At 41.6% G+C, this 14,454-nt stretch overlaps 1 protein-coding gene across 1 annotated transcript in view; it reads left to right on the top strand.

Moving 5' to 3' along the window:
* The window catches only part of PSME4 (proteasome activator subunit 4), a 2,990,260-nt gene that overhangs the window by 1,998,769 nt on the left and 977,037 nt on the right, over positions 1-14,454 (top strand). Inside the window, exon 32 of the mRNA XM_044055122.1 lies at positions 5,631-5,712. Coding sequence (XP_043911057.1) covers positions 5,631-5,712 — 82 coding nt within the window. The remainder of the gene's footprint in view (positions 1-5,630; positions 5,713-14,454) is intronic.

Below are 14,454 nucleotides of genomic sequence, written 5' to 3'. Positions count from 1 at the left end.
CAAGACTCTTTCTAGTTCCCAGGAAGGACAAAGCCTGGAGGCCCATTCTGAATCTTTCTTCTCTAAATACTTACCTGGATGTTCCGAAATTCAAAATGTTGACACTACAGCAGCTTCTTCCCATGCTGGGCAAGAAAGCTTCGCTCATGACATTGGACCTCAAGGAGGCATACCTGCATGTCCCTATCAGACAAAACTGCAGAAGATACCTCAGATCCATAGCTGTTCAATGCATTATCAATTCTCTCCACTGCCCTTTGGCTTATCTACTGCGCCCAGGGTCTTCACAAAGTGCCTGGCACCAGTAATTGCATTTTGCAGACAGAAAGGAATTCAAATTTATCCGTACCTGGACTGCCTAATTCAAGCAGAGAGCAAGGACATTCTTCTAAAGCATCTGGCGTTTGTAAAAAAAGTTTATTATGTTGCCTGGGGTACACAGTAAACAAAAAGAAATCAAAACTAGTGCCCTCACAAGAGATAATATTCCTGGGTGCCAACTTGAACACAACGGCCCAGATGGCTTATCTCACGCCAGATAAGCAAGGATAACTGACTCAATACTTTCAATTGATGGCAACAAAGACTCAACTCCCTGCAAGAAAAATTCTGCAGGCCTTGGGTTACATGGCATCTTGCATACTACTAATTCCATGTGCCAGACTGCATATGAGGAAACTACAATGGTACCTAAAGAATGTATGGTCTCAACACTGTCAAAGTTTGGAAACAGTTATACCACCAATTCCTTGCCTTCAACAGGAGTTTCAATGGTGGGCTCAAGCTTGTCACCTCAACAAGGGACAGCCTTTTACTCAACCCACAGCCAGGCAAACACTGACAACAGATGCATCGGATTGCACCTTGGGAGCACACATGGCAGGCAGCTGTATTCAGGGCAAGTGGCCCGCAGAACAAAGGCATCTTCACATCAATCAAAAAGAGATGCTAGCTGTACAAAATGCACTTATAGCTTTCAAGGACCTGCTGCATCCAGGACAACTACTACTAAAGACCGACAACACTACAGTTATGTGGTACATAAACAAGCAAGGGGGCACTCACTCCTACCCCCTCTGCTGGCAAGCCATGACCTTGTGGAACACAGCTCTAAACTATCAAGTTCATCTGCAAGCACAATTCCTGCCAGGAGAGAAAAACACACTGGCAGACGACTTAAGCAGAAACATCATGGATCCCCATGAATGGGAATTGAATCCACAGATATTCAGAATAACACAGAAATGGTGGAGCCCGGACATAGATCTGTTTGCATCCCCAATGAACTGCCAGCTACAGAAATTCTGCACAAGGAGTTACCATCCACAAGCATGGAAAGTGAATGCCCTCTCATTCAGCTGGAAAAACCTACAAGTATACGCTTTCCCACTACTACCTCTCCTGCCAAAGGTACTTATAAAAGCCAGGCAAGAAGAGCCAAAGATGATCCTGATTGCACCAGACTGGCCACGCCAGCACTGGTACCCAATCTTAAAGAACTTAGCACAAGGACCACCCGGGATTTTGCCTCAAATCCCACATCTGCTGACTCAGCACAACAATCAGATACTGCACAGCCAGCTAAAGACCTTAAACCTCGCTGCATGGAAGATTCCTGAGTCAAGCAGGCAATGCCACTCTTCAAAGCTGTTATGGATGTCATTCTGGAGGCCAGAAGGCCTAGTACCAGGAAAGCCTATTCAGATAAATGGAAGAGATTCTGTGCCTGGAACCAAGCACACAGCCTTGACCCTCATATTCCAAACATTCCTCAGATACTACAATATTTAACTGAGATGCTGGACAAAGGACTCTCCTTCTCATCCGTCAAGATCCACGCCTCTGCCATCTCTGCTCATTACAACACGGATCCACCAATTTTCTCTAATCCTTTGCTAAGACAGTACCTCAGAGGGGCTAAAAACATAAGACCACCCCATAGAGCACCTACTCCAACTTGGGACCTCAACTTTGTTTTGGAAAAATTTACTTTACCTCCTTTTGAGCCAGCTAACACAGCAGAATTAAAATATATCTCTTGGAAAACTGCTCTACTCCTGGCAATAACATCAGCACGAAGAGTTTCAGAATTACAGGCACTAATGGCTGTGGAACCTTTCCTCATTTTCCACCAGGACAGGGTGTCCTTAAGAACTAACCCTACGTTTATGCCAAAGGTGGTATCCAGTGTGGCTCTAAACCAAACTATTCATTTGCCAACGTTTTATCCAAAACCACAGAATAAAGGGGAGAGACTACTGCATTCCTTGGACATTCACAGGCAGTTACGCTTCTACGTGGACAAAACCAAAGCTTTCAGGAAAGCTGAGCAATTATTGGTAGCATATGCTGCAGGAACACAGGGAAAAGCCATTTCAAAACAGACTATTTCAAAATGGATAGGATATTGTATACATTTCTGCTATACACACCATAGGAAACCTGTACCTAGCAGCATTAGATCTCATTCCACTAGGGCAACAGCCACTTCAACTGCCTACCTCAGAGGAGTACCTATCAAGGATATTTTGGAAGCAGCAACTTGGAGTTCTGTGCATACCTTCACCAAGCATTACCATCTGCCTCTATATTCTAAATCCAGAGCTGGCTTCGCCACTGCAGTTCTGCAGGGCCTTATAGCCACCCCCTAATGCCTTATAGAACCAGCCACTCAACCTCAGCTTTGGGATTCTACCCAAGTTTAATGACTGCAGCAGTGTAACACGATGAACATAGTACAGTTGTGTGTAACACGATGAACATAGTACAGTTTTGTACCTACCATAAATGTAGATGTTCGAGTGTATACACTGCTGCAGTCCAGGTTACCCTCCCTCCTTCCCCTCTTACTTGCTGGTATGTACCCATATCTTCTACCCTTTACTACGTATGGGGAGTATTTGCTGGTAGCTGAAAGTTGTTTGCTTTTATTATGTATGTTTTATTAGCAATTTGAATTGCCTACCTATTTGGGGGCACCTGACATCTGGGGCAGGAAAAACTGAAGAAAATGGCGTCAGCTGCATCTTATATACCCCTGCCGCACTGACGTCAAGGAGGAGGCGACAGCGTCCGATGCCAGACCAAGACTTTGGACCTCAGGCCGACTGGGGAACCGCCTGATGGCAGGAAAACCCAAGTGTAATGACTGCAGCAGTGTATACACCCGAACATTTGCATTTATGGTAGGTACAAAACTGTACTTTGTTGAATCCTTGGCAGGCTAAATCTAATGTAGCGTGGGCTACTGTACCTTACTGTTATGGTAAGTTTATTTACACAGCTGTACTTTCCCCAGTCCATGTTTTCCCTGTGAGACAAGAGCCAATCCATTATCCTGGCAGCCATTAGGACAATTTATTGAGGCAGCCGATCCCCACTTCCTGGCTGTGACAAACAATTGTGTCATTGTGGGATCAACTATGTCCCTGATATGGAGGTGTGCCCACTCCCTGACATGTCTCCACAAGGACTACCACATAGTCTTGGGCAGACCCATCCATGTCCCTCCCCTCCCTGGAGTGCATGAGCATTTCATTGGAGGAGCCACCATAACCCCCCCTTCCCAGGCAAGCTTGTTGACACAAGTCACCCATCTTGTGCCCATCTCTTCCAGCTTCCTGATCTGCTCTTCCAGCTTTTTGACCTGCTAATTGATCTCATTTTGTCTGGGCTCACATCCAGGGCTTTATCTATTTGTACCAAAGCACTGGGGCAAATATGTTCTTGAGTTAGGTGCAGCTGTGAGAAACCTTTGAGATGAATTAAGATCATAGTGCAGTTTGTGCCATTCCAAGAAATGAGCAAGTGTAGGGCATATGAGGTAAATTTTGATATTTTATGTTCGAATATTAGATCAGTTAGGGACAGATACTGGCAGAAAGCACTGGAAAATGTGAAGCAAGGGATGTTAATAGTTTCTACTAGCATGATGACATCCAACAAATCTCATGGTCCTGTTGCAGTCCTGCTTGCTTTGTGGAGAAGGAGAGACGACTGATGATTAGTGTATGTACGAAACAGAGAAGTTATGGGGAAAAAAAATTACAAAGATGCAGTGGAGATATGAGAATGGGAGGTAAGAAAGGTCCTAGCTCTGTAAGGGTGTTTGAGTTGGTATACTGCTTACACGCTTAATGAAGGAAATTCATACTTGCTTGTTTCAAGAATGCCCCTATTGTGGATGTTTGTGTTGTGACAATTGGTCATATGTTCGTGCCTTTACCAAGAACTTTTGCATGCAGTATCTGTACAGTAGTTGGACCTCCTTTGGTATTCATTGCTTCAGAACTTAGTCTTGTGCACCTTCACCTTTTGGGTAGTATTCCAGCTGCAGCCTGTCCTGAAGGGTGGGAACTTTAAATATTGTTTTTCATATCCCTAGAATGTGAATCTTTGATATGAGATTTATTTTATTAATTTTGTTTATGCTTTGTTGAACAGGTTAGTTGTTCTAAGCCTGTAACATTTTTTCAGTGGAGACCTGAGGTGGTAGTCATACTAAGTGAAATTTGACCAGGACACTGGAAATTTCTGTAAACTTTTGATTAAGTGCCATGAGATTTTTTTACATCCACCTGACCTACCACCCCTCAGACAAGTTGGATCTCTGTTTAATGCCTCAGCCAAAAGACGGCACTCACAGGAGTTCAGCACCCACCTTATGCTGCAATGCAGTGTCAGTACTGGAACATGAAAGCACACACCTGATATGTAGAACCCACAGTAAGAGGCAGAATTTTTATACATCAGTTAATTTTTTCCTTGGTGGGTCATTATGAAGTGTGTGCCATCCCCCTGTGTATGGAAGTTATTGTTGGAATTCCGTATATGCCACAAGTGTGACAGTATGCATGTGATTATATGGTGTGTGGGTGTGTATCTAATATATAAAATGTGTCTGTGTGTACATAGCTATAATTTATTTAATACTCCTAAGAGGAGATGGTATGTTGCACTCCAGGGCAAGCAAGCTGGCTCACTGCCTACCACCTGACTCTCGCAGGTGAGTGGAATGTTAATCAGGTTTAGTGGACAAGAATGAATATCTGTAGAACTTTCACATCTTGCATGGAAGTGCCCAGCTCCCATCCCCATGGAAAGAATGGCAGTGTAATACCATTAGGTGTGAATATTTACTAGATGAGACTTAACTTGAAGAAGGTGATTTAGGTGAGTTCAGTCGATTTTGTTCTGCAGTTGCATCTCTTAAAAAAGGCATTTATTTCAACAGATCTGCAACCTACCATCATTCTACTATCATGAAAGAATGTTGCTTCTGTTTTTAATAGAAAGTAGCAATAAATTTGACACTTGGACTCCTTAAAGTGATGGTATTGTTGCCTTGATGAAATACTGGAGTCAGTTCAGCTACTTGACAAAACTGTAGTTGACCATCGCAAGACCTGTAATTGCAGGTTTCGGTTTAGTGAAAATATGCAGGCTGGGATTCCCTTTGCCTTTAAAATATGAAGCTATGTTAATTACAGCAGTGTGTATCATGAAGTAGTTAAGGTGTGTGAAAGTATGGCATGGAATTGAAATAAACTAGCTTTAATTTGTAAATATTTGAGCAGATATGTTTTCTTGCCCACTGTGGTACAATCTAATTTTATGCTGTACTTTCCTAGATGGCAATATCCGCAGTTGCTGGCATTCTTAAGCAGTTAAAGAGACCTCACAAAAAAGTGACGGTAGATCCATACATTATCAGTAAGTATTTACCCTAAAATAGTTCTTCATTTGTCTTGATTACAGTGGAAGCTATAGCTATAAACATTGCAGGTACTTTATTTGACTTTGTCTGCCTTTCGTATCCCAAGCAGTGTTTACCTAGAAATTGTGGTTTGGTTTTTGATACATACCGAGTAGATTTTGCCTTTTTTATTTGTGTAATGGTGTGGCTTTTCTCAAGTGTCTCAGTTAAGTAAGTGTTGGCTTCAGGGCACTGGCCTCCCACAAGGTAGTATTTGAACAGGTAGTTTACAGGTTTTGCAGTGGTTTACAAGTTTCTTTTCTACTGCCCTAGTTCCGGTTATCAGAAGAAACTTTAATTCAGGAGCGAAATTCATTTACTTTATTCTTACTTTCCCAGGAATGTCACTTAAGAAATTTGTAATCTTAATACCAGCTCATGCCAGCCCTATTTGATAGGTTGGAGCCCTGTGAAGGACCACACTGGCAACAACTCCATTGTAAGCCACTGAGCTACTCTGGCCCCATAAAATGGGCACCCTTATTTTATTGCTTTTATTTAATCCATTTTAATTTCAGTTAGATTCATTGTTTTTGTCGACTCTAGCACACGTTATTCCCACAAACCTGCAAAATAAAGGATTTTTCAGTAACTAAAAAAAAAAAGACATTTAAAACTGGAAACATTTTTGGTTTTGTTTTTATATTAACATTGTGGATGAGTCTTACTTAGGGTTGCCACCTTTCTTTGTGGCCAAAACCGGAGTAGGGCCACACCCCTCGCCTCACCAGTATTCAAGCCCACCCCTGCTCTTTCCTCTACCCACACTCTGCCCATTTTGTGATATCACTATGACATCATCGGGTGGGGAACGCCCTCTTTTTCCATTCCTAATGCCTGCTTTCGGCTGATTTACTATACTTTTCTGTAAAAAAGCATAGTAAATCAGCCGATTTACAAACTCCGATATTCTGTTTACTTTTTTGAAACAGAATACCGGAGTTTGTACAGTGTTTTCCTGACTACCAGATAATCAATTTGATGTCTGGATAGTCCGAAAAAAAAGCAGAGGGGTGGCAACCCTAGTCTTTCTTCTTAACATGGAGACGGGGTCAATAACAGCCTAACTAATCTGGACTCGTATTCTAATTAGGGGCTTGGCTTCCCCTCCAATCAGCTAGCCTGAGTATTAGCCAATCAGGAGTCATAGCCTTACCTGCAATCGTAAGGTCTGATCACCATAACACCCCCTTGTTAAGGGTCATTTAAACAACTTGAATTGTAATGCTAGCTAGCTAGCTAGCTGATAGTCTGGAAGATATAAGCACTCATTACTTTGAATAAATGAGACATTTTAAAGCTCAAAGAAAGATTGCTTCTTGTTTTTAATTACCTGATTTTGAAAACATGTACATTCTACTCTGATTAGCTCTCCACCTGCAAAATATCTACAAGAATACAACAGTGGATTACTTTGAGCAAAAAGGCATTTCCTTTTTTTTTCTTTTTACTTGTTAGCCCCAGGGAGAACTAGCCTCTGCTGATTTTGGAGACCATATTAGGGGATCTGTTCCACAATTTTTAGCCTGCATTTGTTTATTACAATGAAGTAGTAGTAATTCATAATGGTATTACCCACTCTGACCCTAAAGATACTATGGATATATAGTTGCAGGTAAATTTAGTGCCAGTTTCACACTAGAAACAGTCATAGAAGCTCTACAAATTCAAGTCCCCTCCTTCATCCAAGATGAGAATATGTTCTAACCGCACTGAATATTATTTATGTATTTTGCATTTGTTTACCAGGAAAATCTGGCAGGGTACAAGACCCCTTTTCAAGCAGAGGTCTGGGAATAAAATGCTCCAAAAACAGACTGAACAGTCCAAAGATTGCTAAAGAGTAAAATATTAAAATTTGTGTATAATCTAAAGCTTATCATATAATGTATTAAAAAAGTATAGATAAACACAAACTGTTCACACATTGCACACACATTGCACATATTGTAGAACAAGGATTATTGCAAAATAGGATGTAAAAAACTCATACAGAAATTTGTGACACATTGCATAAAAACTCAAGATAACAGGAGCTCTATACACATTGCATACATTACTGAGAAATAACGTAAAAGGAAAAAAAGTATATGTGACTGTTGTGTGCATTATGAAAAAGTAGACTAGTTTGGTTGAAAAGAAACTTATCTACTTACCATGCTGATAGATCCATTTTATCGTATTCTGTTCACCTCAGATCATATCTGAAGCTGGCAGATTAGACTGTACAGCTCCGAAGTGCCACCTCCTCTCCCATATTGCCCTGAATCTCCTCAGATCATGTTGCCCTACTGTACTCTAGGGAGTACTGGAAAGAACTCCAATCATATGAGAACAGCAGAACCAAAGAAAGTGTCCCGAAGAGAGGCTTTGGGCCAGTTTGCACAGTCTACCAGGAGCCACTGCAACAGGATGTCATTTTAGAAGGGGGAATGGATGGGAATGGTTGAAACAGACAGAAGAAGCCAACACAGATCTAGTGTTATGGTAAGTACTTAACGTTCATATATCATGTCTTTTCCGTATGCCACAGCCTGTGGGACATAGTCCCCAGCCAAGTCAAAAAGGGTGGCATCAGGAGAGAGAGAGAGCATTCTTCAAAAAGGCTGACTTGGACCTGAACTGCATATCTAGTTTGTAATGGTTTAGAAAGGTATGAGTGGAGACCAAGTAGTTGCTGCTCAAATATCATCAAAGGAGACATGAACAAAAATGCAGCTCTGGTTGAATGGGTTAAGATTTGCCCTTTGCAGAGGAAATACAATTGGAAAACCATCTGGATAAAGTCACCTTAAAAACGGGCTTACCCAATCTAAAATTAGAAAATAAGTTTGATATTTTGTTGGCATTAGTACTCCATCCTCAGCCCCTTTTCCCATTTTGCACATGGGGTTGGGGTGTCACTTCAACAGTGACAATCATCTCCAGCCGAGGTTTACACCATTAGTACTATCCAAATGTAACATCAACAGTCAATGAACATCCAAACAGTGGAGCATGTACTCCCCCTTGTTACTTAAGTTTGGGAAGAAAATAGGCACATGAATTGACTGTTTTGATTTAGAGGCCACTTTAAGTAAGAAGGAAGGATTATTCTGCAGAGTAACTCTGTCCTTATGAAAAATAATGTGAGGCGGGATGCTAGATAAAGCTTGGAGTTTGGAAACCCTCCTGGTGAGTTTACTGCCACTACAGACAGGGTTTTCTAAGATAGTAGCTTCATATCTTCAAATCTGTGGTAGTGGCTTAGCTGGTTCAGAGGGAGGTCTAGTCAGTGCCTGCAACAGTAAAGACAAATCTCAAGGGGTACTAGATCCCCCAACTGGAGGTCTAAGCAGAGAGATACCCTTCTGAAAGGCTCTGGATAACTTGAAAGAAGTAATAGGCATGTCCATACCCACATGAAAATTTGAAGTGGCTGCTGACTGAACCTTAATAGTGGAATAAATGTGACCAGAATGAAACAAATCCACCAGAAAACCTAAAATTGCATATAAGGGGACAGCAAAAGGGTCCAGACCATTAGCCGTAACCCAGATGGAAACGTTTTCCACTTGCTAGCATAACTCTTGGGAGGAGGAGGAAAGACTGTGAACAATTCTGTAGGAAAGCTTGGGATCTCTGGCTGGGGATTTGAGTTTTGGGTGAGGCTGACATGAAGGATGTGATATCTCATCTGGAACCAGATCTGGAACCTAAGAAGGGTGCAGTAGATGAGGCCACTGAAGGGGAACTGGAATTATCTTAGCCAGAAGGGGACTATGAGGATCACGGTTGCTCTGCAACTGTCTGCTTTCTGTAGGCCTTTTATTATCAGGGGCAGAGGAGGCTGTGCATATAGGAGACCCAGGGGCCATACATGGAGCAGGTTGTCCCTCAGTGATTGTCCCTCGGGAGGAATCATTATAAAGAAACTGCTGCACTTGGTATTGGAGTGGGATGCAAAGAGATCACAGTAGGGCTGTCCCCAGTGGCTGAACACTTGAGCCACTATCACTGGATTGAAGGACCACTTTTAAGTTATGAGGATGTTCCCAGTCAGGGTGTCTATTAGGATGGTGAATTTCCCTGAGGTGTGTTTTGCTATTAGAAAGCATTACAAGGTCTTTGACCCACTGCCACACCCTCATGGCTTCTTGACATAGGCGGTATGATCAAGATCCCCCTTGCTTATTTACCAGACCACTGCTGTGTTGTCTACCTGAATGTCTGTCTCATCCTTGGGGAGAAAGTCCTGCAATGCTAGGATGACTACTTTCATTTCCAAGACATTAATGTGAAGACAGGCCTCTGACAGGGACTAGGTACCTTGGCTGTCGTCTTCTTGAAATACCTCTCCACCCCAGGAGGGAAGCATCAGTGGTAACTGTAGATAGGAGATGAGGAAAAGCAAAAAGATGACCTGCAGGAACTTATAGGTTCATAGGTTCATACTAGGCTATCTGCCCTGGAGCAATTATAAGCCTAGCCCGATTCTGTATGGCTTACGCCACCCCTTGATTTGAGTATACTGTGCCCTTTTTAAGGTTTAGTTTACTGTGCCTCTGTCTAATAGTGACACAGGAGTAATCCCTGGGACAAACCTACGATCCCCCATCCACCTATCGAGATTCTTCTTGAAGAGATTCAGTGAGGTGCTCTGCCTCACATGAACTGGAATTCTATTCCAGAGTGAAGGGAGCCTCTGGGTTATGAACCTGTCCCTCCAGCAAGTTCTATTTATTTCTGTGCTGAGGTTCAAGTCCCTCAGTGTGGCTCTAAGGGATTTAGATTTACTGAGGTGGAGCATGTCCATTAATTCTGGATTTGGCATAGCTTTGTATGTCAGGCATAGATCACATCGAAGTAGGCGGTATGCAACTGAGTAGAGCTGGAGTTTTTTTAACCGAGCAGCTTATGGCATCTGTTTGAGACCCTTGATCCTCTTGGTGAGATACTTTTGGGGTCTTTCTAATTGCTGCAGGTGTCGGGTAAGGTACATCCCAAAAGGGGCATTGTATTCTATGATGGGCCTGATGAGGGATGAATAAAGGGGCACGATTACCTCTCTTGATCTAGATGTGAAACCCTTCGTGATGAGGTGGGCTATGTAGAAGGTCTTTCTAACCACTTTGGCATTGTGATTTTCAAAGGAGAGATTGCTATCAACTTGGGTCCCCAGGTCCCTAATAACTTTCTCTGTACTTAATGGGTTTCCGCCTATGTGGTAATTTGTGGGCACATTGTTTTGCCAAAGGGTATGACTATACATTTTTTGGCATTTAGCTTTAAACCATGGCGCTGGCACCAGTTATCTGTCTCTGTGAGACCTTTTTGAAAGATGTTTGTGTCAGCTGGAGAGTTGATTATGGCGCCCAGTTTGCAGTCGTCTGCGAACTTGGTGAGCCATAGTCCTCCCACGTTTGCCTGTACCTCGGAAAAGTATATACCGAACAAGAGTGGTCCCAGGACAGAACCCTGTGGGACGCCACTTGTGACCGGTTTCGAGTCTGACATGGCTCCAGCAACTCTCACTTTGTGGGTTCTGTCTTTGAGCCAGTTTGCGACCCATCTTGTGGCATAGGGGGTTATATTTAAGCTGGATAGCTTATCTATGATGCCCGAGTGGGGTATTGTGTCAAATGCCTTTGCAAGGTCTGTGACTCCATTCACCTAGACATGTAAATTTGTTGACTGTCTATACTGGTAAGATGAATCACAAAGCTTATATGGTGAGAAGAGACTGACCACTGGACTGACAAGTCCACTGAAGAATGTTTTTGAAAAATCTGGCCAATGGCACATGCTAAATAGCTGTAGCCATCAGGCTGAGAAGCTGACAAACTAGGGAAATGTATAGCCTTTCAGAGAGTAGAACTTGACTCACTTGAAGCTGAAAAAACAAAAGTTTAAAGGTGGGCAATTTGACAATTTGGGTGGTGGTGTCCAGATGGCATCCATTGAATTCCAGGGCTTGTACAGATTCTAGGTTGGTCTTGTAGTGTGTTAGTTACATTAAACCCAAACTTGAGTATGGAATAACAATATGGAAACCCTATAAGAAAACAACCATTAGTGAACTGGAAAGAGTACAGCAGAAATATACCAAGGGTATCCATGGATGCGAAAATTTAAGTTATTACGAAAGACTAAAATATCTGAACTTGTACAGTGACTCTAAGAGGAGATCTTATTCAGGTATATAGGGCAATTAGAGACAGCTACCTGTGGGAATGTTTGGGGTTATCAAAAAGTACTGGAGAATCATCAGCTGGAGAGATGAAAAGTCAGCAAGCAAAGGAAGAGTAGTAGTGCAGAAGCTGAATTCATCCTCAAGTCTTGGTGAGTACCTTCACTAGGTGGACCTTGTTTTTCACAAAATCTCACCAAGGAGTCACTGATACATAGACTGTATTTATATCATGAACAGAAGTAAGTCAAAAAACAAAAAAGATAGCTGGGTGCACAAGTCCCAGGATAAAACAGTGCCCAATCCTGTTAGGCACACTGGTGCCAAAACTGGAAAAAATGACAGTGTAGAATCCTCAAAATCTGGAAACATTCCTACAATGGAGCCAGGCCAGGCCAGGCCTAGGGGGATGATGGCCCTCCTGTTGTAGAAGGAAGTAGCAGTCCATAAAAATAAAAAAACTGATAGGCCAAAGAAGAGCCATAAAGACAATAGAGTGAACTATTGAGGATAAGAAAGAAATTATGTATTGTTACTATCATACAAAAAGCCCAGAATTTCCAGACAGAGGATATACAAAGAGATTAAGAGATAAATTAGAGGAAAGAAAAATACTTTCACAGGAAAAACTGTCAAAAGCTTCAAATGAAATTTTGCGTTCATTAATACAACATATTTTTGGAAAACGGTATATAGATCAAGAAACTTTGATCTGTTTCAAAAAAGAAGCATCTGAGGAAGTGCAAAAATGTAAACAACAAAAACTAGACATTTTTTGAAAAGTATAAAAAAGAAATATGGACAACAGAACATGCTGGAGGGACAGGTTCATAACCTAGAGACTACACATGCTATGGAACAGACTTCCCATATATGTTAAGCAGAGCACCTTGCTGACCCTCTTCAAGAGAAATCTTGTTGAGTGGATGGGAAACAGAAAATTCACCCCAGGGATAACACCTGTGGCGCTACTCGACAGAGGTACTGGGAACTAAGGTTGGGTGGCACTATGCCAGGATAATCCTATGGCTAGGCTTGTAAAGGCCCCAGGGCCATTAGCCTAGTACACACCTATGAACGTATGAAAGAAAGAGATTTGATAATGTGCAGTATTTATGCAAGGGAGAAAGCCAAGTTAATTAATATAGAGAAGGCAGCCACAAAGATATTCAAAGAGAAATACAGGCAAAGGCATCCAGATATGGAAAATGTCACAATAATAAATGAGTATCACAAAGATGAAATGTGGAAAAGAAGATTAGTAAAGCAGAAGTTAAAGAAATAGAAGTTGAAGTTATGGAGTGTCTACGAAGTGAAGGATTTATTGTAGAAAATCTAACACAGACTACATCACAGCATGATGGAGTGAGTCCCCAAAGTAAAGAGAAGCAGGAAGATCAGGAGACATCTGAAGAAGAAATACAGATATGAGAAAGAAAAAGAGTTAATATGGTGTAATATTTATGCAAAGGAGAAAGCAAAACTAACCAATACAAAAAGAGCAGCACCAAAGGTATTTGAGGAGAAATACAGGCAAAGGAATCCGGATATGTAAACTTTACAATACAAAAAGTAAGAAGACAAAGGAAAAGTAGAAAAGGAGATCAGTAATGGAGAAGTTAAAGAAATAGAAATTGAGGTTATGGAGCACCTGCAAAGTGAAGGATTCATTGTAAAAAATCAAATGCATTAAGCACCGCAACAGGATAGAGCAATGGATAACCAAATTAAGGGGAAACCAGTGGAATTGGAAGGAGATGGTCAGGTGCTATATCAAGATATTTTGGAGCCTTCCACAGGAAACCAGTATAAACATTCACTTGAAGCTAGAGAGCAAGGAAAGGAACAGGAGAGTGTGGAAACTCTGATGCAGTCAATGTTGAGGAGTGATAGGGCAGTTAGTTCCCATATGACAGAGCAACGGATGGCACAGGATGAAATTGAAGAGAAGGTGCCACAGGAAGATGATATCGAACTTTCTCTAGAATGCCTGTAGAAAGTGGAAAACAAAGGATGTGCCCCCAGTCTGGAAGAAAATGAACTAAGGAAAAAGTTAATGAAAACTCCAAAAGACAAGCGTAGTGCAGACAAAAAGGATTCCAAACAGCCACACGCACAAGTCTGTGACAACGCAAAACACTAATTTTAATGTATAAAAAGTTTATTAAAACTAAACACGTTTTCGTCACTCAACAGGAGTAACTTCTTCAGAAATAAAATCGGCACAGCAGTATAGTGCAATTTAAAAGGTCCGCCTCAGAGTAATGTGATAATACTAGCCAATCAGTAAGCTCCCTTATGTGGAAAACCAAGAATTATTTAAAGCAACACAATCATGAAAACGCTGTATAAATGGCAGACATAAGTCATTAAACAAGCAAGTGCTCAAAAAGAAACAAAGTATAAAACCAGTTTCCTACTTTGAAAACATTTACTTTACAATCAGTTTCCACTGTCAATTCATAAAACAGCCAGTTAATTCAATATGACTACAATTATAAATAATTTCATAATATATAGGAGTACAAGT

The sequence above is a fragment of the Protopterus annectens genome, chromosome 1.part2 (genome assembly GCF_019279795.1).
Source record: "Protopterus annectens isolate FY-2018-M chromosome 1.part2, PAN1.0, whole genome shotgun sequence".
Lineage (NCBI taxonomy): Eukaryota > Metazoa > Chordata > Ceratodontiformes > Protopteridae > Protopterus > Protopterus annectens.
The sequence above is the reverse complement of the archived record's forward strand: the minus strand, read 5'-3'. Positions and strand labels throughout refer to the sequence as shown.